Source organism: Xiphias gladius, chromosome 4 (genome assembly GCF_016859285.1).
Source record: "Xiphias gladius isolate SHS-SW01 ecotype Sanya breed wild chromosome 4, ASM1685928v1, whole genome shotgun sequence".
Lineage (NCBI taxonomy): Eukaryota > Metazoa > Chordata > Actinopteri > Istiophoriformes > Xiphiidae > Xiphias > Xiphias gladius.
This window is the reverse complement of record NC_053403.1, coordinates 26140355-26166091: the sequence shown is the minus strand read 5'-3', so window position 1 is coordinate 26166091 and position 25737 is coordinate 26140355. Positions and strand designations below refer to the sequence as shown.

The following is a 25737-nucleotide window of genomic DNA, read 5'->3' as shown; positions in this document are numbered from 1 at the left end:
AAACAGCAACCTACTCAAGGTTATTAATGTATTGTTTTCCTGTGGAGGGCTGCTGACATAATGTTGTCGGTACAATTGTTAACAGACCCAAAAAACACAACCAAGAAATGCAGATTTGACATCAAACTCTTCATTGAAGGATTGTTTATCTGTCAGTAAATTAAACTTTCTCAGTCCACATGATCTCACATTAAACACAACTCAGTTAGTATACAGGATGACGTAACTCTTGAGAAAAATGAACAAAAAATCCACTCACATCAAATTGTTTTCTCTGGCACATTTTCTATAAATTTTATCCGTGCCTATGGCTTCATTTAACAAAACATCTGCAAAAAAAACCCCGCGGGAAATGGAGAAAATACTTGCAAACAATATGGCCTAATAACAACTGAAATGGATAATAAGCAATAATCATGACCCGCTAAAACAGCAATAACACTTGAACTTTGCCCTCCCCATGCTGGATGGGGTGGAGGCATGCTGGATGTCTTGTGCTGTCAAGCAAATATTACGCAGGACAGCACAAGCACTGATGACAGTCAGTGCCAATGTGTGGTGCACCTCCAGGGCCCTGTACAGCAGGGTTCTCCAGCAGGTTTTCATCATGCCCAAGGCTCACCCAGTAACTGAGCAGGCCTTGGCATGACTCTGTTTGAACCTGTTCTGTACCCTGCCTTGCAGTGGCTAATGACATGAGCTGATGATTGCCACAGAATTGCTAATGCAGGGGTAGACACCATCAGCCCCTGTTCTTTGGGACCCTGGTGACACGGAATGACCTTGGATATGTAAGTGTTCATAAACTACCCTTCCCATCAAACAGTGTGCAGCTAGATGGATGGGAAGAGCTTCTGATTGAGGTAGTCCATGATATTGGGTCCATGCGCATCTTGATCTTGATGTGGACCAGCCTGCACACAGGAGCGGGAGATATACACGGTTCTATATCAAACTGTGACAATATATGAGCCTAAAGTACTGGAAATCCTTGCATGTATACACAGCAGACCTGGGTAGTTGAGAGGTCTGAGAAAACACACTGTATGAGCTCTCGGCTCTTAGTATTGCAATCTGGTGTCCCCAGCAACATCTCCTTTAGATGGCAGCAGCCTCATCAGGGCATCCATGGAGCCACATCTGAGGAGGTAGTCCTGCATTATATTATTTCCCCCATCACAGTACATATTAAGGACAGGCACTGTGCGATTAACTTGCACATACAGTCCTGATGATGGATTTTTGGCCTACAAAAGAAAGGAATGTAGCCCAAGGTGACTATAGTCTATACATAGTTACAGTCTCAAATGAAATACAACTGTGAATATAATAAGTAGCCTACAATACGTCAGATTAACACATGTAGCTCTTAATATCACTATTATTTGTGCATGTCTTTTCTGTAGAAATATAGGACTAATTATTCTGGTGAATTGTATATACAGTATATATTCTGTTCTTGCCTCTGGGCCAGTCAGCCAGTGTCAAAACTGACCTTTGTGAAGCCTGTTTAATCATTCACTGCATTTTAATACTCCATGTTTGATGCAAAGCATTGCACATTTTAATTATTATGACATCTTCAAAGGTAGTGATTATAAGCTGTTGCAAAAATGTTAATTCATCTATGAAGCTGGCATGTACAAAAAGTTCAATTATAAGGAGCCAATGCTGCTCAGATTAATATTTTAATTTTTTTAATTCATTTCTTGACCTCTTTCAAAATAGTTGTCACAGACTGATCTGATATGAGAAGGTCGATTTCTTCCACAATTTCAAACTGGCTCTAATAACTCGACTGATCAAATCAAGAGCATGCACCCGAGGCCTAGAGTAACATTTCTAGGCTAGAATGAGGAGGAAGCTTCAAGGTGTTAGCTTGCTCTGAAATAATTGATTCTATCGACACCCAGGCTGGGGGATGATCCTTTGCAAAACATACCTGCTCTAATTTGTGCAACCTAATAGTACCATGGATTTGGCACTTGTAACCTCAGTCACATTGTTGGTATAGTAGGGAAAGCCTGACTACACTGTTTGTTATTCCAAATTAAGTAGGAAACGGATTTCTTTAGTAAATGAAAGAAAGAGGATGGTGGGGGGTATCACATATTACCCATATCACATCCAGTTAGTGATATGGGTAATTCTTTCCAATCCATCTATTTAATAGCTGGATAACCATGTTTGTTCCAGGGTTGAAGCTAGCTCGAATAATTTTCTCAAGAGTGGGGGTTTCCTTAATATCCAGGTAAGTGAATCCATGGTCTGATATCTTAAATGGAGTTTTGATTGGCAGGTTGAGCCTCACAGATATATTACTATTTATTTTGTAACCTGAAAAGACACCAGAGGTTTCTATCAAGTCAAGCAGAGTGCAATGTTTGCCTATTCCTATTCCTATTCCTATTATGCCTGCAATAGAATTTAGCCTTGCATCTATCTATCTATCTAAATGTCTCCAACAATGTTGTGCACATGCACAGTGAATTATCTATCAGAGAAAGTTCTCAGTGCGTTTTTAACTGTAAGGCACTCTCCATTAAGACGTCTAATAAAAAACAAAGTAAATAAACCCGAGCAAGTCAGAGGACAAACGAAGTCAGTGTAGCAAACGCTGCCACCGGCAAGTGATGACTGGGACATGGTTTTTTCATGATGGCATGATGGTGCCAGTGCGTCCTATTATGCCTGCAATAGGTGGGGTTATTGGGGATGTGAAAGAAAAGTTAGATGATGTGTTTGGGTAGAAGTAAAGATAACCAATTGGAACTAAGTTCTTTGTCTTAGAAAACACTATATAAGATGATTGTAAGGCCTTTTCTATTGAGACTCTCCTTTGACTTTGTTTGTCTCCTATATTGTAACTTACAATATATTTCACTTTAACCCAATCAGTGTCTAGGTGTGTTTAATTGTGTTTAGGGTCTTTTGTAGAAGATCTTCCACAACAGGACCACACTGTCTTGTTCCCGATGGAGTTCAAAAAGTGCAGATGGAAACCTATTCTGTCGAAGGTTTCCTCAGCAGTATTTGAAATGTAAGTAATGTTTTCCTTTGACATTAGTCTATTATTACCTCCACCAAGGAGGTTATGTTTTCACCCGTGTCTGTTTGTCCATCTCCTTGGGCCAGGGAAGAACGCATTACTTTTTGGGGGAAATCTGGATCATTTGCAATGAATTTGAATTTTTTTCTCTGAAGTCTGGTGTAAGTTCTTTGACATTGGCCTTAGCGGAGGTCTGCGCTCTACTGAGCGCATTCTCGAGTTTTGTTTCTGTGCCTGTTTGGTCATGTCTTGGCTACAAACGAATGTGTTTGCACCAAGTAGGAGATGGTGCAGCTGAGCCTGTGTTTATGCTGATTAGGTGGGGCACAAAAATTTTGGTGTCATTTTGGCATAAAATTGCATTCACATTAAAACATTCTCTGAACATCTCTTATCACAAACACAGGACAATTTTGGTGGCTTTAGTTCGCAGAGGCACACAAACACAGATCTCTCCAAAATTACAAAACACCTTTCATTCATGCTAAGATTGGCCTCTTCCAGTTTTCTACACATTCTTTTCATCTAATGCAGATTGTTATGTGTACAAAACACAATTTTCAATGTGATTGAGGAAGTAACCAGTAGTTCAGCAGAAACTTCCATAATCACGCTCTGTTTGATGAGTGAGGTGCCCACAACAACTTGTGTGTGTTTCAGCTACAATCTCTGATTTGACAGAGGGGCTGTGGGTAATCTGCATGGATACTACAGCAGCGTGACTTCATCAATTATTTAAATCCCTCAACAAGGGAAAAAGGATCAGTCAGGATCTAACGATAAATAATTCAATTCAATTCAATTTTATTTATATAGCACCAAATCATAACAGAGGTTATCTCAGGGCACTTTTCATATAGAGCAGGTCTAGACCGGACTCTTTTCTGTGTTTGTCTGAACATCAGACTGGAAAACTTGAAAAATATTTGAAGTTGTAGCTTAGTGGCTTATAATCATAGAAACATATCCATATAATCAGTAACAGCACAAAATTGCCCATCCTATATGCCCCAAACAAATAAAACACGTTAGGAAGAATATTTTTAAAGCAAGTTCACACACAAGTTTTTTCAATATGATCTGATCTCTTACCTGTAGTTATCTCTAAATCAATCAAGGACCTGACTCGACCCATGAATATAAGACCTTTCCTTACCCATAATTAAATATAGGTGCAGAGCAGCTGCTTGACAGTGGAGGCAAAAGGGCGCACTGTCAGGGCGCGCGATGGCAAGAGGTGATAAATGATCAAAATAAACACACGCTGATAGTGCAGTCTGTGGAGGTTGAAACACCCTCCATCTTTTCAGTTAAGTAAGTTCACTCTTTTTTCCTCCAACTCAGAACCAACTCCATGGCAGACACACACTGCACACTCTGGTACAGCTGGCACGGCTCCTGTTCCACCTGGTCATGAGATGTGACTGGTCATCACTGAGGCTCACCTTGACTCCACCTGCCGTTTCTGTATTCCTTCCACTAATAATTCAGCCTCTCCTCCACGTTGGGCCAAGCGGCACCTGGGTGCACCTGGTTTGCACCAATGCCCGTGGTGACCAACATTGAAAAAATACGGGTCACACCCATATGTGTTTGCACCTGGATATTTTGCTTCTGTTTGTGTTTGTGTCTTCATTCAGCCCCATGTATGTTATCAAAACCTTGCCTTCCCTGAACAAATCCGTTTTGGTCAGCATGAACCAAATCTGGGGAAATTTGGTCATAGTCGTCTGCCTGAAACCTAACAAAGATTTTTATATCATTATTAAGTGAGATCAGCCTGTATGATCCACATAGGGCCGGTGGTTTTCTAGTTTTTAATAGCGGTGTGATTACTTGGTGTTTGGAGAAGAGGAGAATAAACTGTTATTAAATGACTCTTGATTCCTATCCAGTAAAGTTTTATGGATTTCATCAGACCCAGCAGATCCCGCAGGCTATAGCTTGTGACTGTTCCTCAGAATGAAGGTTGCTGTGGGGAAGTGAAAGCATCATTGTGCATTGTCCCTCTCACGGTTTCGCTCCTCCATCTCCCTTGTTGTGCTCTTTTGTTGGCCCCTCTGCCAGCTTGAGTGGCCCCTTACCCGATGTAGGGTCCACAGTGGGGGTAGCCTGGTCCTGTGCTGAGGATGTTGATGACGCAAGGTCATCTGCATCATCATTCAGCCAGTGAAATCTGAATTAGCTGGATACAGGACAAAAAAGGGAAACGTGAGCTGTCAATATTAAATGTCATTAAAACAACTACAGTTATAATAGAAGTTAAAGGTTTGGGTACACATACTTCTATAAAATACTCTGTGTAACTAGCTGTCAAGTAAAAGTAGTGAAGAAAAAAGCACAATAGTTGTCCCGATAGAGTAGTGGAGTATAAAACGGTCTTAACATAAAGTAAGAGTAGTTCAAGCACAAGAAGCTCAACCTTGTACTTGAGTGAAGTGCTTCAGTAAATGTACTTTCACTACTGCTTATAATCAGGTAAATATCTGTGTTAATATTTTAAATGATTACTAGTGAGTTTGTTAATACAAGTTCTGCTGGGCTTTTGTTTCAGAACTTTGTTTTTGCGGATTATTCAATGCACAGTATCTCCATTCTCATTGAAACTGTGCACACACACACAGAAAACCAAACATTGTTTCAGAAGTTTAATGAAGACACACACACATACATCCAGAGTACTGAAAGCCTGATGAGTCAACCCGTGAGACTCGGGTCGGCTGTGGCTCAGGTGTTAGAGCAGAGTTGGCAGTTCGATCCCCGGCTCCTCCTGTCCGTGTGCCAAAGTGTCCTTGGGCACGACACTGAACCCCAAGTTTCCTCAATTGTAAGACGCTTTGGAAAAAAAGCGTCTGCCAAATGATTAAATGCTCCTCCAATTAAATGAAATCCACTTCTGTCGAGGATTAAGAGCTTTTGCTCCCCTTCCACCGGGCTTTGGCAGCAACCTGTACTGAGTGTGCAGGGATGCAGCAGGGTTATTACTTCTCCAACTGTAAAGCATGACATAGTTTTTAGAATTTTTATGTCAGACAATGAAGAGTCTACGTTAACGACTAGACTTTGCATCCTAAAATAGAAGATTGCACTGTATCAACAGGTGATACATGTGTGCAGCTGTGTGTTTGCTGACGACTCAGCTGGAAGCTGCACTTCCTCCAATGTTTCTTTCCGCGCCGCATCCACGGGGCTCTCTTCTTTGGCAGAGTCCCACAAAGGTCATTGTTCTGGTTTGTTTTGTTGACCCCAAACTTTATTAGAAAATGGCACTTCTGAAATAACATGCCTGCCTGCCTGCCGGCCGGTGTGTTCGGCTTCATTTCTATATGTGGGTCGTAGCATCAGTAACTCGGTGAGAATTTGATACTAAATTTCTTACACCGACATTGTCAGAAATTTAGAATCAAATCAAATTGTTTCAATTTTTTTTTTGGTCACCAAAGCTCTAAATCGGCCATCGGTGGACACGTCTCACAGTGAGACGTAGGTCCACTGTTTTGGACAACCACAGGTTTTATCAGGTTTCTCTCACAGCTGTCAGCTCTCATCTCAGACAGCCCAAAACGGCAGCATGTAAAGAAGCCTTCGAGTGACTCTCCTGAAGGAAAACAATTTTAGCTACAACTGAATCTCAAGGGGCATACGACATACTAACACTGCAGCAGTACTGAATCGGATAATGACAGCTTTAAGTCCGACGCTAAACAAAAAATAAAACGTAATGTTAAAGTGAAGAGTAAAGATGAATACACCTATTAATGAATTACATCAATTCCACTAATTTTGCGGGTCTTTCCTACTTACTTTGCCATTTGAGTTGTAACGGCTGCGATAACAGTCGGTGGCCATTCCAGCTGTTTAGAGTTGGCCCTAGAGTTTTCCGGTGCTTTTTCGCAGGGCTCTGCACGACGCCGTGACCGGAAGCCCTGGGACATATATTTGATTTGCTTATTTACATATTTTCCTTGCCTACTTATTTATTTAGGGAGAAGTATTTTTATTTTTCCTCAGACCTATTTATTTTTTCATTTTATTATTAATGTATTTCATCATTTACTGTATTTACTTTATTGTAAAATATGAATATATTTATTTTATTACTATAATTATGACCCATACAGTCTGTGTGTTTCTATCGGGATTTGAACATGTTGAGTTACTGGCACAAAGTAATCACATAGGACACATTGGTCTTTTTTCAGTTAACATAAATTGTTTGCATGAAGGTTCACTGTTGAAATGGCACTCGGACAGTGGAGCTTTCCACTGCATCTCATTGTCTTCCTCCATGGAGGTATCTCGCTCCGTCGTCACGGAGATGGCTCAGTTGCTATCATGTGTAATGACTGAGGTGTTGAACGTGGTCACGTGATGACAGGTGGTCATGCTCAGTGTGTAAACACCATCTGACAGGGAGCCGGGTCCAGTGAGATGCAGAGGAAACTTCAGTAAAAGCTGGTCAGTGAAGCTTGGGTGAAGATTATTTTGTCAGGAATGAACTTTCACGCTCAGAATGAAGCAGGCTTGTTGAAGAGTGATAACGAATAAAAATAAAATTTCCCTCTCAGTTTGTTTGCTGTCGCTGCAGTTTGTCTTTTTGACAGCCATGCCCTTTGAAAACGGGACATTTCTGCCCTGACCTCAATCCCACAGACAGCACAGGCATAGGCACATGTGGATAAAGTGCAAGGCTTTTGTTCTTCTACAGCAAATAAGCCACAAGGCCACCTCTCCCCACACATGACCACCTGTATCATGTCACGTCTCATACTTAGGTCTCATGATGACAACTGAGCCAACCCCAGTGAGCAAACCCGAACCACTGATGAGGACCATAAGATGCAGCAGGATTCTGGAGTGGGCCACGAGTTAAGACTGTTTTGTCAAATTTCTTTTTAATCTACAAAACTATTTGAAACTCTGTGTAATGTGGGTGTACATTAACTTTAACACTTGAAATGGGCGTGTACTCATTTTTTCATATCTAGTCTTTTTTAGGCCAACATATCCTTAGTGATCACTCTTTTAACACTCTATGGCTTTTAAATTGGGGCAGGAGTTGCCACATTACACACACTAGAAGAAGTGAAGTCTGCCTTTAAATTTCAAGTTATGTACGTACTATGTCTTATCTATGTCTGTATCTTTCACAACTGTTCAGCTGTTGGAGCTGACGGGATTTCAGGGCTGTATCACTGAGGTCACGTCTTCATTTTTTTTTTTCTGGGAATTTGCAGGTTTTAGCAACCTTTGGAGGGTTAAAGTTTTACAGTTAAGAACGTACACATTGTGGGTATTTTATGACCGGATTCCAGTTTTTAGACTCAATGAAGTTTTTAGACAAATGAATAATTAAGGATTCAGAACTGTATTCCTTGGCTGCTCTATGAAACACCCGTCAGACCATCATGGTGGGAACTTAAATTGACACAATGTATAATTATAAAAGTTGACTGAATAGATCAAATATGGATAGTCCTAGAAGAGTTTTTTGTGTCTGGTGAGGTGGAGGCAGTGTTGAGGGTATTTGGACTCATGACCCCACTATTTCTACAACCCTTGGCTTTGGTGTAGCCTGTGTTCTTCACTAATCAACTAATGTTATCCTATCTTTGTGCTTTATTACCATTCAACACGCAGGAATAAAAATCTTTGCATAATGGTTTAGAAACCTCTTCCCCACATTTTCTATCACCTCCTCTTCATTTTGGAGGGAAAGGAAAACATGCATCATGCAACAGAGACCAAGATAAGGCAGCACATCTGAGTCAGTAAACAAATGCAGTCACAGATTTGAGTCCAACATACCACAGCGTATGAAGCCAAATAAACCAGATATCTGCTCATCAAACACATAGCCACTCTGCTCCCTCCCTGCGGTGCACACACACCTCAGTCCCCCACAACAAAAACAAGAGGAGAATGGAAAAAGAAGTTGTGCCGTGGTAGCAAAGGAATTTCAAAAATAAACCACAGTGTACTTTGTGTTGCGAAATACCACCATGTCAAGAGCCGGTCACCCAGCAGTCAGTGCCAAGGTCTCTGGGATCTCATGAAGCCCAACATGTTGGTGGGAAGATTGCCAGGGCAGACCTGTAGACGTAAGAGCGTCAGAGGAGAGGCTGTGGGGGAGAAGCAGGCTATTACTTGAAAAAAAAAAAAAAAAAAAAAAAGGCCCCTGCGTTGCATTGGCCTAAAAGACAGGCCGATAACACAATGTAGCCAAGAGATCTATATTTAGGTCTATATTTAGCTTCACTGATGAGCAATCTTCAGAGCTTATTATCAGTCATTATCATCAACACTGAAACTGACGAGCCTTTTTCATTTCACACACTGTTATTTTCTCCATGAGAAGAACCATGGATCCTCATTTTGACCAGTGCTAAATCCTGTAATCGCCCAAATGTCCTGTTCCCATCACCCCAGAGGTGAAACTCCTGCTGCTACACCATAATCACATAATTTGTGACATTAATCCTGAAACTGTGTAATAGCTCAGTGTGACAGCTTGCCGTTCTAAAATGAGGTCAACTCCACCAGAACTGAGTCTACCCACAAGACCTCCACTTCAGGAAACAGGGACGTTTTTACCTTGCTCTGTACCAAAATCATGCCAGACGACACTGGAGTCTGAAAGCTAAATGTCAGTTGCATCATTCTTTATTTGCAGTATTGTGCTAGCACGAGTTCAAGCCTCACCTTTCTAAACGAAAGCAGAATTCCTCAATCCTAAGGACGCAACATTATTCCAACAGAGTCGGAGACACTAAGAATAAATTTGCTGAACGTTGAATAGACTCCTGTCACTGCCCTCTGTCTCCACATTTCAGCAGACACTGAAGCTGAGGTGAGAAAAAAGAAAGATTGCTGCGACAGCTGGGGAGTTACACTCAGCGAGCACTTTATTAGGAACACCTCTCCACCTGCTTATTCATGCAGTTATCTAATCAGCCAATCATGTGGCAGCAGAGCAGTACATAACCTCCTGCAGATACAGGTCAGGAGCATCAGTTAATGTTCACATCAAACGTCAGAGTGGAGAAAAAATGTGATCTCATTGACTCTGACCGTGGCATGATTGTTGGTACCAGACTGGCTGGTTTGAATGTTTCTCAAACTGCTTCACACACAACAGTCTCTAGAGTTTTCACCCAGAATGGAGCCAAAAGCAAAAAAAAAACATCCAGTGAGCAGCAGCCCTGAGGACGGAAACGCCGTGTTGATGAGAGAGGTCAGAGGAGAATGGTCAGACTGGTTGGAGCTGACAGAACGGCTACGGTAACTCAGACAACCACTCTTTACTGCTGTGGTGAGCAGAGAAGCATCTCAGGATGAACAACCCGTCAGACCTTCAGGTGGATGGACAGTCGTCAGTTTCAGCTGACTGAAGACTCCACTTGCCTGAGACCTGAAGGCAACAAAATCTTCACCACAGAGGCATGCTTACAGTATGAAGGGACAGGAGGGCCTCAACTAAAAAGCAAAGAAGCCCCCTCACACGATGAACGTTAGCGTAAACCAGTAACGTCCTGCTGTTAGCTGCTGCACAAGTTCACAGCTCAGACTCACTCGGATGTGCCACATTGATGTCAAAAATTCATATTAGAGACAACTGCGGTGCGGACAGGCAGAGCTTCGCTCCCAAACCGTGCCGACACAGGATTTAATCAGTATTACCCATCAGCCACACGGCATCGTGAACAGACTCTGCATAGCTGTTTAAGTTTTTTCTATGTAAACATATATACAGTGTATATGTAAATATATTTGTACATATGCCATTCAGCCTCAAGGCAGCTCGCCCCGATATAGAGTACACTGTTTTGAGCAAGTCCCTCATTCTAATCCTGACTCTCTACAGTGGAGGTGGCAAGGGTGAAGCTAGCATGACCTATAGAGTCAAAATCTCCACAATTACGTCCTGTAAACCAGGATTATCTTTTAAATCGGGCCAGTTCACCTACTGGTAACATTCATTCTTCTAATCTACAGCATGCCAGAAGAGAGCTGAGGGGTGGATGAGAGCTGCAACACAAACTACAGAGAGATCCAAAAACAACCGATATTATGATGTTGTGGTGAGACAGGGATGGAAACACAATCTCCTGCTCCAGGAGACCATAACCCAAAACATCCAGGGAGAAACCAAATACTGGACATTCGATGAAATGGTTAACAGCACCATGGGAATCCCGGAGAGCGTTACCCTCACATTCATAAGCCTTTAACACCTTAGCCCATAAACCCAAAGAATAAGGAGGAAAAAAACTGACTCGTGATGATAGTAAAAAAATAAAAAGCATGACAGAAACACAGAGAGAGATTAATGAATGTGAATATCTCTGCCAAAAACTAGAATCAACTAAAACACAGCATGACACTCAACAACCTGTCTGAGTGTCCAGTAGTATGTAATAGTGTGTGTTTGTCCGACACACCCTGCCTGTCCATAACAATGTCCCTGAAGGATAAATGTGAATGTCATCCTTTGGCTTATGGGTCCATTCATTTTATTTTATGACGACCGGGATTTGTAGATTCAGCCATCACATGAACGTTTAATTAGACCGGTTTCACAGCCATAACTCGGATTCTACATTCATGTGCTGATGGGAACCTCAGGCTTTGGGACGTTGAACACGTCCTGAATGAGACAACAAAATGCATCGTTTGAAACTGCCCCTCAGAACAACACAGACACAGACGTGCTTTCTGATCTGATGGTACTATGGGCAGAACCATATCATTTGTCTCACAGATCAGGTGCAGCAAAAACCAAACTTTTTCTGACCTTACATAGCTGGTTAACATGAAAACGAAAACGGTTAGAGCGGGCTTGTGGGCTTAGCCCAAGCATAATGATACAGACAAAACAAAACAGCAAATAACCTCGGAAGACTTCAAAATGAATCGGTTTTGCCGGAACCTTGCGGAAATGCCGGCTCATTAAACGTACACAATGGACGCTCAAGGCTTGTAGATAGGCTTGAGACCTGGCGGCGCTTGGTTTCATTTTAGCCTGAAGTATTCCATTTATTTTGATATTGATAGATTTTGGTATTAGGTGCTGATGCTGCCCTCGAATCTGCACTGAAATTAGATTCACACATAAATAAATGTGAGCGAAAGCTGAAGCGAAAAAGAGACAACAGGATGACCGGGGAAAGTCAAGTGACGACCACTTCGTATTGATGGGGGGTTAAGAACAGACAAGCACTCTGGTATCGAAGCCTGTGCAAACACTATGAACTCAGACTTGAATTAAGCTGAACACATTTCGGCTGCAAACACGCGGATTGGCACGGTGGACACTTGTGTGACCGAGTGCCTGTTTTTTCAAAGTTTGATGGATCAGTGTTTTCACCACCAATGTGTCAAGGGCTCACAGGTGGCACCGAGAAGTCTGCAGATCCACTAAGCTACTCGGCCCCTTGCAGCTCATTGTTTTGGTCCCACATGACCTGCACTCCCAGGTTCGGGTTCCAGAGCTGAAAGGCCGATTTGACTTGCAGCTCTTTGGCCTGAGTCTGTCAGCTTGCCGTAGAGTTCCTCTGCTGGTGACTTGCATTGTATTCACGTGAAAAAAGGGGCGACCGCACATCAGATCATGTATCTTTACGCAGGAGGAGGAAAGAGATACTCGAGGTTTGCTTCAGTCGTGTTTCTGAGCGGACGAGGAGGAAGCAGTTCGTGATTTCACTCAATGATTCCGCTACGTAGCCCACGAAGCCGGGGTCTTCTCCCCATATCACAGGCCAGGCCGCGTCCGTCCTGCAGGGGCGCTGCGTGCCCTCAGGCCTGCGCCGTGTCAGCGGGAAGCCCGCCCACCCCGCAGCCCTGGGCCGCTGCCCGCTGAAAAGGACCTGCGCAGCACCGCGGCGCGGCAGAGGGGGCTCTCCACGGGGTAGAAAACACCGACTGCCGCTCCGAGTCTTCACCAACTACAATGACAGCGACTGTTATTTCTCCTTTCCTGCAATACAGAGAAGTCTCCGACCAGGTAAGTGACGCCTCTCCGGGAGGAAGTGATCGGCTGACTCCCGTCTTTTCGGGACAAAACATGCTAGCATTAGCCTAGCCACGTTTCTTACTGCAAGTTTGGGGTGAAGTTTCTCGGGCTCCGCACTGCATCGTTCACTAGTTACGGCGCCCGTCAACGTTAAACGCCGTCCGGTTCATAACTTAGAGGAGTTAAAAGTAGGCTACGTCTCCGCGCTGCTGGAGAACCGGCGGACGTTGGCGCGAAGTGGCGCAGCTGGCGTCCGCTGGGAGGCAAAGTGAGTGCGGCTCGATGGAAACGTCGTGTCGAGAGTTTGACCGTTGCCCTAATCGGCGTAAAAATCGGCGTCCGCCATTGACAGCGGACCGCCGGCTCGCTCGCTCGCTCCGCGGTCTGTCTGGGCGCCAACTGCGCGTGAAGGGAGCCGGTGAGTCCAGCGACTTTTCACGTGTGAACCGGCCGCTCGTCCTGCGGGGTCTGACGGACGCAGCGGTGACGCTCCACCTGCGCCGCCGGTGGCCGCGTCGACCACGCTGCTCGTTGTCCGCGGAGGCCACGGGCCGGACGGGCGGCCGGCGCTACCCGGCCCCAGGAGCCTGCGTGGATGTCAGTGTCCCACTGCGGAAGCGGGCCAATGAGAAACCGAGCCGTGACAGAGCTGCGTAGGAGGAAGGCGCTTGAGCCCAGAGCAGCGGGGGCTGCCGGGCCAGTCTGTGCATGTGGAAGCGCTGCGCACATCGGTATTCACAGCACTCCACGGTAATCAGGGTGCGTTAAAGTGGCGGTGGATCCACCGCTTGGTGCGAGACGTACAGAGGGAAAGAAAAGCGTCGGTGGAAGGTGGCGTTTCTCCACCGAGGGGTCAGACTGATGCACAGTGAAATCGGGTGCGTTACACTTTGTGATACAAAGTGACTCGTACAGTCTTCAAGTGTCATGTTTCCAGAGTCCGTCTGAAAAGGGTAGACCAGACCAGAAAAGGGAGCTGCGTTCAGATTCTCGTGACCAGGCTCAGGTTATCTTTTAGACTTTTACGTTTCAGACTCTGCTTATCAGTGCCGCTTCTCCACCATATTTTCAGCAGATTTACGCTGCCACTGAGTCATTTTTCATAGAGCCTTGGGGTCAAAGGTACAGTAGAGAGGGATGTGCATATTCTCCGTCATGCCTCGATGAAGTGGACCATTTTAACACTTGTCCCGATTTGCGTCGGACGCCGTAGCACCAGTAGATTCTGAAGTGGGGATAGAAAGACACACTCTTGTACCGTGCTGCGGGAAATGCTGTGTCCCGATGGACACCAGACGTGGGACTGGTGTGTAACTGCTGATGTAAACAGAGGCGCGTTAGATTGACAAAACAAGTGCCCTGCTTGTAATAACTTTGACTGCTTTCTAACTGCTCTCCCCAGAGGTCTGTTGGGGTAGGAATCGGGCGCACAGCTCCGAAACCAGCTGGTAAACGCAGCTCACGCCGATCACTGGTAATCGGGGATGAAATGTGCTTATTCAACTAACCGCCGCACGTCTCTCTTGACAGAACAACAAGATGTTGAACTACGGCAGCAACATCGGTCTTGGTGGACCTCAGCTGACGTCTGTCCAGTGTTCCGGTGCCAGCCTCTCCCCCTGCAGCCCCACTGCGTCTCTGCCGGACAGGAAGGCGGTGGGGGCCCCTTCTGCAGGAGGCCTGTTCCAACGTCGTCACTCGGTCAGCCTCCCCAGCACAAAGCTCAGCCAGAATCAGTTTGTCAACAGCCTTAAAACGGATCCCTCGGTGGTGTTGGGTAGCAGCTGCGGCGGCAACAACAAGGAGAACCGTTTCCGTGAGCGCTCGTACTCAGAGCTGGGGGACAGGCTGCGTCCCGGCAGTCTGGCGTGTGCGGGTGGAAGCAGCCAAGTCAACTCCAGCCGCTACAAAACGGAGTTGTGCCGGCCCTTCGAGGAGAACGGCACCTGCAAGTACGGCGATAAGTGCCAGTTCGCCCACGGCATGCACGAGCTGCGCAGCCTGAGCCGTCACCCGAAGTACAAGACGGAGCTGTGCCGCACCTTCCACACCATCGGTTTCTGCCCGTACGGCCCCCGCTGCCACTTCATCCACAACGCAGAGGAGCGCCGGGGGCCCCCTCCCCTCTCTGCCTTCAACAAGCTGGAGCGCCCTCGGCTGCAGCACAGCTGCAGCTTCGCCGGCTTTCCCAGCTCCGGCGGCCCGCAGGACAACCCCACCTCGGTCACACCTCCACCCGCGTTCTCCATCGAAGACCTGACGGAGTGGAAGAGCAACCCCTTCACCTACTCCAGACAGGAGCTCGCCCTCCTTTTCGGCCCGAGCTTGGTGCCCCCACCTGTGTCTGAGCCTCAAGGTCTGGCCCCACCTTCCCCAACCGCCCCCGGCATTTTTCAGTCCACATCAGAGAGCCCCCCAAGCCCCCCGGACTCACTGTCTGACCAGGAGGGATATCAGAGCAGCATGGGTAGTCAGAGCGGCTCTGAGTCCCCCCTCTTGGATGCCTCCCGCCGCCTCCCCATCTTCAGCAGGCTCTCGGTCTCCGATGATTAAGGTGTGTGACTCCTTGGGCTTGAGAGGAGAGTGATGGATGGAGGGGGAGGGAGGGAGAGAGGAAGATGGAGGACCCCCCCACCACCACCTCCTCCTCCTCAGCCCTGCTTGCAGGAGAAGCAAACTGCTGTGTGCATTGTTGTCGCCAGTGAGTCACGTCAGAAAACCGGATGCCTTCCGTGGTTTGAGGATTGTCTTACCTTACCTTTTAAGGACCCCCACCACCTACACCCCCAAAGCCACAAATCCAGATCAGTTCTCTTCATTATGAGGAACAGTTGGTAAACCAGAATCATCTTCACGTACAGGCTCTGCACTGGTGCCATGGTGGGATGAATGTGAATGATTGTGAAGAGTAGCTCAGCGATCACATTATAAAGTAGTTAAATATGACTTGCCGTGTGCAGAAGCAGTAGGAGTGGCAGCGGGGGTGTGTGTGTGTGTGTGTGTGTGTGTGTGTGTGTGTGTGTGTGTGTGTGTTCAGTACAGGGTCATCCCCGCGCTGCATCCTTTAAACCTCCGACTGGCTTATGACAGCTCAGTGTTCAACTTTTAAAGGATCGTCACCACAAAATGAACAAGAGAGAGTCAGTAGACAGTGAGTTTCTAAAAGTGCCTTGGAGTGGGTTCATGAGCAACATCCTCTGATCATGCTCGGTCTCCTGTTCCTCTGCCCCGTTTCGTGGGATTGCCTGTTTTCCGGGAGGCCCAAACACAGAAGGCTTTCCTTCAGTCAGGCTGGGATGCTGGAGCCACGTGCCTTGTGCCACCGAGCTGGTGGTCAGTCGTCATCCTCTGGGGGTGCACACGATCTTTGAACAGGCTTGAATAGTTAAAGGGTCATTTCACCCAAATTACAAGACAACATATTCTGTGGCAAACGTGTATAGTTTAGCTTTTCTTTGTCCGGGTTTGGAGAAACCTGCTTCCATCCCAACACACTGGAGGTGGGCTTCAGCCTCAAGTTTATGTTCACAGCATTTAAAAAAAAAAATCCATTTGCATAGATTCAACAGCAGCATCTCTTTTGGGCCAGTGTCCTTGTCACTCCGGATCATCCGCAGAACACGCCGGAGGCAGTTTTCTTACGGACTAAAGACGTTGCAGAAAGTAGTTCCAGTGACAGCTGTTCTCGCTGAAGTCCGGAGTAACAGCAACAGGGACACTGCAGGTGTCGAATTTTTAAAATCTGCTTTCTCAGTGCCAACGGTTTGGTCAGGAAGGAGGGAAGAGAGAAAATGTGTTTTGGTAATGTGGGTGAACTGGCTTCTTGACAAACTGCAGCACCTCGGTCTTTCCAGTTCCGACTCTGCAAAGCTGCAAAGTTTTGATCATTAAACTCCAACAGTTCAGCAGTCGTCGAGCCTTTTCGCTCTCATCACATCTTTCCAGCCTCCACAGATCAGTTCTGTGTCTGAGGTGACGTTTCAGTCAGCTGTCAGAAATCAGATGTTGATTTCACCATGTTCAATATTATGATGATGATGATGATGTTATTGTCTAGTTTATTTCCCAAAGTCCTCAGAGTGGGGACTTTGGCTGTCACTGCTTATTTATCAAAATGTATTTATTGCTGATCCTAAGCATTTTTATTTTGTATTTATCTGGTTAATGAAACAATAGAATATATATTTTCTTTTATGTTAAATTATGATCTTCCATATTAATCGTGAGATTGTGAAGACCTGTTTTTGTTATTTTTATTCACAGTTAATATATTATACTGCTATGACATTTTTTGTAACACGTGATTTATTTTGAAAGTGAATCTTAATTTAAAACATGAAGGTTTGGCATTTGTATTTATTGTTTGTTCCTCCCACATGTTGGACTGCAGGTCGAGGTTCTGTCGCAGTCTGAAGACACAAACGCACTGGGAGTGTCAAAGTCGGTGCCCCAGTTCGTGCTAGAGGCATAACTACAAACCTTGTCTTTTCAGCGAGAGGGTGACATTCTGCCGCTGCCGTGGTCAAGTTCGAATGATGAAAAAAGCTAATAGAGTCATTGCAAATTAATCAGATAACTAAGCTAGTGGCGTATAGTTGCTGAAGGTGTGGACAAAGTATGAATGCACTCAGGGTGCAGGTGGTGCGGGTTTAACAGGGTTCTTACAGCCAAAGTACACAACATCCAGTTCTGTGGAAGCTGCCGGAGATGATACGCTGCCGTGCGTAAGTGCGTGCGTGCGTGCGTGCCAGTGTTTGTTTACCGGCCCCGTGCCTGGAGCAGCTCCCCTGCTTCTCTTTTCCCCTCTTCACTGTCCTTACACACAGGGTGTAGTTTTGCCAGAGCAGCTCATGCCTCTAAAGTGTGAAATCCACTGTGAATGTACATAAATGCCTGTATTTATTAAGTTAATCTTCATTTTAAGGCCTTTCAACCATGTTTGGAAATTGCACCGAGCTGTTGGGGGAAAAGAGTTTTGTATTCTTTAGATACACAGAACAACACATTCAGTGGTTTTAGACCAGAACTAGTTTTCTACAGAGCATCTGCACAAATATGTAACAACCGGATATTCAAAAGTGACAATATTGCTATTGATCTACTGAGATAGATTGAGTTCAGAGGGTGTTATGACCCCAGAGGTTTGGAACAGAACTTGCGTAGGAACCCTGTTAGCGTCTCCCACCTGCACTCCGCAAAAGATCCAATTTCCAGATCAAACAGCTGCATGTTGACCGTAGCTTCCAGTGCATCCAGGCCTCTCATCTCAGAAGCCCAGCTGCAGTTCTGGGTAGCATCTCCTTTCGTTCTCGACGGTGCGGACTGCTTCTGGAGGAGTCCTGTCCTCATATCGGTGTCTTTTCCTCCGATGAATTCTCACTTGGTAATCAGTCACTCAATCAGTTTGGATGAAAAAAACAAAAAAATTTTAAGCTCTTACTTTGAAAAGATGATAGAAGCATGCCTGTTCCATAGTGTCACGCACAGACTTCCTAGCACTTTGAGTCATGACGATCATGACGATGTAAAGGTTATTTTTGACCACTTTTTTTCAATGAAGTGCCTATAAATACATTCCAGGTTTCCCAAATGTTGTGCCTTCATATGTTTCTGTGACCGAGCAGGTAAAAGCCTTAAATGTATTCCTGTAGGTTCGAGGTGAACAGGACCGACACATGTAAAGCAACTGTTGAATGTATTCTACAGCAGCCGTTGCTGTCACCACAGTAATTACTTTGTTTATGGTTTATTTTGTAATGAAAGATTGCAGTTAAAACCAATAAAACATGTCTTTATAATGAGTGCGTGAGTTGATCTTCTGACGCAGCATGAAGCTGACATCCAGTGGTTTACTGAGCAGAATATGACACAACACTGCTGAGGTTCAAGGTTAGCGTTTCAGCCCATTTACTGCATATCACGTGACAGTACCACTGCGGCAGTGCACTGCCTTCCACCTTTTGCGGCTTGTCTTCCCTTTACTGGACCACTCACCAGGGGTTAGAGAAATGGCTTTTTCTGCCTCGCACCTTACATCTTTGTTATCATTTGAGAACTACTGCATTCCTTCCGTACATGCTCGAAATGAACGTCGTAGCAACAACATTCACGTGAAGTCAACTCGCAGAGAACCCGAGCTTGATATTTAAATCACCAGCGTCATGTTTGCTTTTGCTTTCACGAGTCTGTGAAGCCTGTTAAATCAGTTTCAAGTCTCTGCAAGTTCATTTACATGAGTTGTCAGCTCAAGTAGAGAAAAGCACCGGAACGGTCCTTTAAAGCACTCGTTCAGTTCGTCTGGAGTTTAGTAGTCTATATGGTAGTTGGCATGTTGATATTCATTTCCACCAAAGTGGACGGCACAGAAGGTCCCTGCAGTGCAGCTGTGCCCTGTACTTTGTGATGACCGTCTGACCCGTGAGAGACGCTGGTTATGGTATGGCTGCAGTTTGCGTTGACTTCCTCCTCGTACTCGCAGCTCCTTACACATCTCCCTGCCAGGTACCCACACGTATGCACACTCTTCTTACAGCGTTCCTTCAGACCTCAGAGGCTAAGCTTGCCTTCACCGTGTTGCCGATAGAAAAAGTAGAGGTTCAGTGCCATCCTCATGACGTGAGCTCTTTAAGGGCATGAAAAGATCTAAATGTGGTCTGCATCATTGCAGAAAAGTCCAGTGCACTGTGTCGGGCTTATTTCCAAAGTTTCACATTGTTGATTAAAAAGTGATCCTCACACGGTCAAAAGTACCGCTGCTCATGTATTTGACCAGCAAATTCCGAAACTGGGAAAATCAAAAATCTGTGCGCTCCACCTCCCTGTAAAGCGTACGTGAATTTGAACTGTTTGTGCTCACTTCATTGAGTTCTGCTCAACCTGCCGGTCATGAGTAACCGCTGACTCAAATATCAACATCCATCTCCCTCTAGCATCGATCCTGGTGGTGCTGTAAGTGCCTGTGGTTAGTGTGATTACTTTCTCATTTCCAAAGTACGTGACCAAGTCCCAAAGTGCAATCTACTCAAATTCATCTGAGCGACCCCAACAGCCACAGGACTGCAGCAGGAATGGTGCATGTCTTGCCAGACACAGTGTGTGTTTCCGGTTTCAGCTGGTGCCATGTGACTATTGTGAAAATGGCACAGCGAGGGACGGGGGGAAAAAAAGCCCAAAAAAATTCTTTTTAGACTCAGGCACATCCTGGTATTTCACTGCTGCTTCCCACAGAAAGAGGCAGTTTGTTGTGTTATTGTCAAGATTTCAAATGTTTCCTCTCTGCACACATGCTGCCTGGTCTATTGTCTGGAGCCTTTTTTTCTGCTGGAGCGGAGTCGAATGGATCATTCAAGGGGAGCGTTATCTTGTAGCATCATAAAGTATAAATCTGTGATAAGGTTAGCTTTACAGAGAACAGTCGGTCTGCTTCGAATGGCTGGCTTTCAGAAAACCAATAACAGCTTATTAAAGGTTTTACCCTGGTCTCTATCTGATGTCATTTTCTCTGGTGCCGTGGAATTGATGATTTCAACAGTCAGCTTACGAAACAATGAGTAGATCTTCTGTGAACTCAGTATCCTGGCGGCGACTAGGAGAAATAACCCAGGGGGTAAGTTCAGGAACAACTGGGAGATGAATCCCACGGACTATACGTCCTTTCATATCATCAGCCCGCAGCTTTAATACAGCAGCTGTTGGTGATGTAAATGAACCAAGCCTCCACCACTAATCCAGGCTTAATTTCCTCAGGGAAAAGTGGATGTTTGGAGGCTCAGCTCCTGAGTAAACACAAGCTCAGAGGAGAGAGTTTCTGCTTCCCTTGTAGTGCGCTGACCCCTGAACCAAACAACTTCTCTTGTGTTGCTTACCTCCCGGCCCGTAATCCAGCTCACAGCCTGTGGACTCCCTCCTCTTGCCCTGCTGTTTCTTCAACTCTGTGAGCTGTTAGCAGAGCTGAGGAGAAAATAAACAGGGCAGAGATATTTGGAAACACTGACAGGGAGAATCCATATTCAATAGCTGCAGAGGAAGACATCTGAGTTAAACCAGGGAACTTTAGACCGAGACTAATCCAACTCTGTGCCAGACCCCCAACTGAAAATGAAAGGGGCACTAGACCCCAGCTAGTTCTACTCAGGTATACGCCATTTTTGCCAGTTAGGACTGACCCCCCCGTGGGCGGCTGCGGGTCAGGAGGTAGAGCTGGTTCATCCACTACGTAACAGCCGGAAGGTCGGCGGTTCGATCCCTGGTTCCTCCAGTCCGCATGTCGAAGTGCCCCTGAGCAAGACACTAAACCCCAGAATAATCCCAGATGTATCATCGGTGTGTGACTGTGTATGTATAGAAAAGAAAGCGCTGTGTGAACGGGCGAAGGTGGCAGTTACTGTAAAGTGCTTTGAGCGGTCGATGAGAGTAGAAGAGCGCTATATAAGTGCAGACCCTTTACTCTGAGATGTTTGATAAATACAGGTCCTTGTCAGGGGCAAGACTGCTCAGCAGGTAGCCATGATACTGTGAGTTTTTTTGGATAATATACACCAAAAAACACATTACGTGTGGCTACCAACAAGGAGGCAGGGTGTAGTTAAAAGAGCCATTAGAACAAAACTTGTCTCAACATGTGGTTTCAGGTGCGGAGAAGCCGGCTCTGAACTGATGACAAGATCTCCAGCGTACACGAGTGAGTCACTGTGTATGTAAACGAGACTGTGCCCCCCCACAGGTCGTCTGTGCAGCAGCTTGTTATGACCCAGAGATACGTTTTATTGTTAGGCAGCCTCTTGTGGTGGCGGTAATGATTATGGGAGCGAAGGAGGAAGTCAGGGGAAGTCAGCTCTTATTGTAACCGTGACAACGACGGTCCGGTACGCCCGCCGCCGCAGGGGCACCATTTCATGAGACGCTCCTATGGGTCACCTCGGAGGCTGAAAAAGAAGTGGATCAAACAGAGGCAGAATCTAGGTAGTGAAAACACAGACGTCCCTGCTGGAGCCACGACGGACGAGCTCAGAGGACATGTTTGAAAGAGTACGGGAAAAGAAAATGAGGAAACATGGGGGAGGACTGCTTCGAGTGACCAAAAGACAGCATTGTACAGCCTGTCTCTAGGTAATGCCAGGCTTCACTGGAACACGTTCCAGCTGCTCAGATGCGAGATCCCAGATGTCAAGTGACATGATGACATCTTTACTGCCTATCCGAGACTGTCTGGGACAGTGAAGCACAACAATTCAGTTTATCCATGTATGGAACTATAGCTGAGAGTTACATGGAAGTGTAGGCGTCAAACGAAAATGAACCAGAGGCTTTTATTTAGCACTAAATCGCTAGGGAGACTCTACAAACACCTCCCTTTGTGATTCACACAGAGACATGAGGCCATTAGGATCCAAAGCCATTCCGGGCTGCCAGTTATGCAGACTGGACTGCAGGAGACTTCTAAAATAGAGTGACAAATTACTCTCACGTGGCCACCATAATAATAAACATACTCTTAAATGAACACCTCTCTGCCAGTGACCATAAAAGCTAAACACTATATCTCTGTAAAGTTGCTGAGTAAATGAGTGTAAACACATGATGAACACAGGGGCTTGGAGAGTCTGAGACAAGGAGCACTGAAGCTGTCCTGAAGGACCGCGGTGGACCATACCTGACACACCGCATACCGAGCTTTCCGGCCATCTGTAGATACCTGTTCACTGGGCCTGCAAAACGGCATGGGGGGAATTTTTTACTAAAGAATGCAAAAGAGTCTTGCATTCCCTCTGACATTTCCCGACCGAGCCCAACCTCCTTAGCGAGCTGCAGCCGCTGTGGCTGGTTGTTTGCCTGTGACTATGGTGGTGCTATTGCTTTGGCTGTCTCTGTGGCTACTGTTTACAGCACCCAAGAAAGGAACACTGGTTGTGAAAGCGTAGCAAAGCCAGACACCCCTGTCAGGATTTGAGCCCAGTTCTTCTATCAGACATGACAGATTTGTTTCAGTTCAGCAATAGCTTTACCGCAACGGTCAGACGGCCTGACCATTTCATTGCACCTGCAAAAGCCCTGCATGTCTGCAGCATTACACCCACTAAAAACTCATGTGTCACAGCCATGGTAAGCGTGACAGCCGCAGCCATAACCATAGCTATAATTATAGCCATACTGCTTTCCAATCAGCCACAGCCAGAGCTACTGCCTGTCACAATTAGCAGCAGCAGCAAGGTACTGCGGAGAACTGACTAACCCCACTTGTTATCTTCGTACTAGCTGCAAAGACGCAGGGTCCCCTACTGTGACAGCCGGCCACAGCAAAGAGCACAACCGCAAAGCTGTGTTCGCAGCCAGTGGCTGAAGTGACCGTCAGACAGAATTTGCACAAGTATTGCATGTGAACGCAAAAGTAGCTCAGAAAAAGAATTCCCACCACAACACGTTTATGACAACAAGTACAAAAAAGCGTTTATTCTATCATCTTTTCTTCCATGCTTTTGACCTGAAGGAATCTCTAGTTATGTGTGGCTCCGTCCGGTTTTGTCATAATTCTACCTGTTGGAATATAGATGACAAATGCTAACACTGCTACCTGACTGAGGGGGCACTGCTGAGGTCTGTCAGAAATACAAAAAATGAACCACATGCGGCCGATGGTTGGAAAATATCAAGTTATATCATGTGTTGTGTGATTGACGCTATGCCACATTGGAGTTGACACTCTGTGACTACGCTCTGTTGTTTCTAAAAGCCTCTTTGTTTGCCCAGCAGGACAGTGTCGACTGTACAGAGAGCGGGGAGAGGTGAATCTGACAGTGTATTAGTGCGTGTGTGTGTGTCTCTGTCATAGACTACCTTTGGGGACAAGTTTCCGACTACAGACCAGTTAATTGGGGACAGCCTGTCCAATCGGGGACAAAAGTCGTGTCGTGTTTTTGGGTCAGTGGTCCAGGTTAAGGTCAGGGTTAGGCACGTAGTGCCTACGGTTAAGATAAGTCTCCTGGAAATGAATGCAAGTCTATGTAATGTCCACAAAAGTGACCGAGTTCGACGTGTGTGTGTGTGTGTGTGTGTGTGTGTGTGTGTGTGTGTGTGTGTGTTGTGTATTCTCCGAGAGGACTTCGCTCTCTGCAGAACAGGCCTCGTGACTTTGCTCCAGTTCCTTGCTCATTATTATGACACAGATTTTCCAGACTGGGCTAATCTAACCTCCAGGTCTGTATAACGGCTGATTTCTCTAGAACAAACATCCACCAATAGACGGTAATCCTTCATGAAAATACATATATCACTGCAAAAGTGTGACACTGCTTCTGTATTATGTGACTGTTTTAAGTGTTTGTAAGGCAACAGTGGGATTACTGGTTTTTGAGCTTGTTTGTGTTTTTGACGTGGGTTCAGCAGCCCCCTCATTCTTTTCAGCGACGTCTCTGTGTCAATGCACTGTGTTAAAACAACTGATGAACTATGAGAGGTATGAGATATACTTGAATGAAGTCGTCGAGGCCACAGCAGTGGCTGTTTCACGTGGCAAACACCCCTTTTAAAGGCACATACAGTATGATGTTACCTAGTGCCTGGTCAGACCTGGACCTAGCACAGCAAAATCCTTCAACGTGTGCTGCTGCAAGCTTGGTCACGTAGTCACCAAACCATGCTAACTTTGAGACTTTTAACTGACCAATTGCAGACCATGCTGCATCTCTTTTGTGCAGCAGCATACTGCATACTCCAGCAGAGCAGGGTTACAAAAAGAGGTGGATAATGTGACGGAGTTAATATCAGGGCTTTCTTCACGCTGGACTTTCTGGTTAAATTCATTCCCTCAATGTTCGGGACTGTAAAGACTATCCGCAGGTGTTCAATGGAGCAGAAGAGAAAACTGGTGACAAGCGTGGATGAGACGGACAAAGCTGTACAGGTTGTCGAGAGGCGACTTACAGAAATAACTTAAATCACCACATTTCTTTTAATTGCCATGAAAAACTCTAACTGCTGCTGGTAACCACTAGCAAAGCTTCTGTGTCCACTGAGCACAAGGTTGGCGGGACAGATTGCTCACTCACTTAAGGTTTGGAGCAAAACAAAACTAAACAACCCCCCTCCTAAACAGAAATCAGCTTACCTGTCAGACTGAATAAAGTGAAGTGGAACAAAATGGTAATTTGGTCTGATTATCAGGTTACACCAAAATGGAGCTCAGTGCAAAGCTCTGCCTTCCTCTACCAGCAAATCCACTGACTGCAATGATTCCACTGAAATCAAGTAATTCTGCTCCAAACCTTTGCAGTGAGAAAGGCTGGTGTGAGCGGGCCCTCAGCCAGAGGCAGCTCTGGGACACCCACTGATATTTTACAAGACCACTGGAACGGCCCTTTCTTTCCAAAACAGCTGTGTCTGCTCAGTGGCAAACGTTTGTAGAATTTTTCCCCGACCTTCTGTAACCACCGCTGGGATCGATCCACTGACCCCGGCAGCGGTTGTGCCACAGCGCAGCATAGAGCACCACCTCTCTGCCGGTGCTGCCACAGAGCCAGAGTCAAGTGAAGTGTCTGAGAGAGTAATAAGGTTTAGTTTGGACCTCCTGACCCCCCACCAGCCTGTCTGGGAGAAATGACGCAGCGGAGACACGTCATCAGGTGACCTGTGGGAACATGTCAGTCCTCTAACTGCAGCTCAGGGAGGGCTGTGTGTCTGG

At 45.8% G+C, this 25737-nt stretch overlaps 1 protein-coding gene and 1 long non-coding RNA gene across 3 annotated transcripts; one reads left to right on the top strand and one right to left on the bottom strand.

Annotated features, from left to right (window-relative positions):
* Window positions 1–5600: 5600 nt before the first annotated feature.
* On the bottom strand, window positions 5601–9973 carry LOC120788814. Of its 2 annotated transcripts, none has more exons than XR_005707305.1 (4): window positions 9752–9973; window positions 9051–9142; window positions 6854–6975; window positions 5601–6002 (listed from the first exon to the last, which is right to left on the bottom strand). It is a non-coding gene; the product is annotated as an uncharacterized LOC120788814 (long non-coding RNA). The 2 variants fall into 2 exon arrangements; XR_005707306.1 differs by having other exon boundaries at window positions 5601–5997.
* A 2833-nt stretch (window positions 9974–12806) lies between these two features.
* Window positions 12807–18863, top strand: zfp36l1b (zinc finger protein 36, C3H type-like 1b). The gene is made up of 3 exons (XM_040124967.1): window positions 12807–13052; window positions 14592–15615; window positions 17452–18863. Exons 1-2 carry the CDS (start codon window positions 12999–13001, stop codon window positions 15612–15614), a joined length of 1077 nt encoding a protein of 358 aa, XP_039980901.1. The 5' UTR covers window positions 12807–12998; the 3' UTR covers window position 15615; window positions 17452–18863.
* Window positions 18864–25737: the final 6874 nt, after the last annotated feature.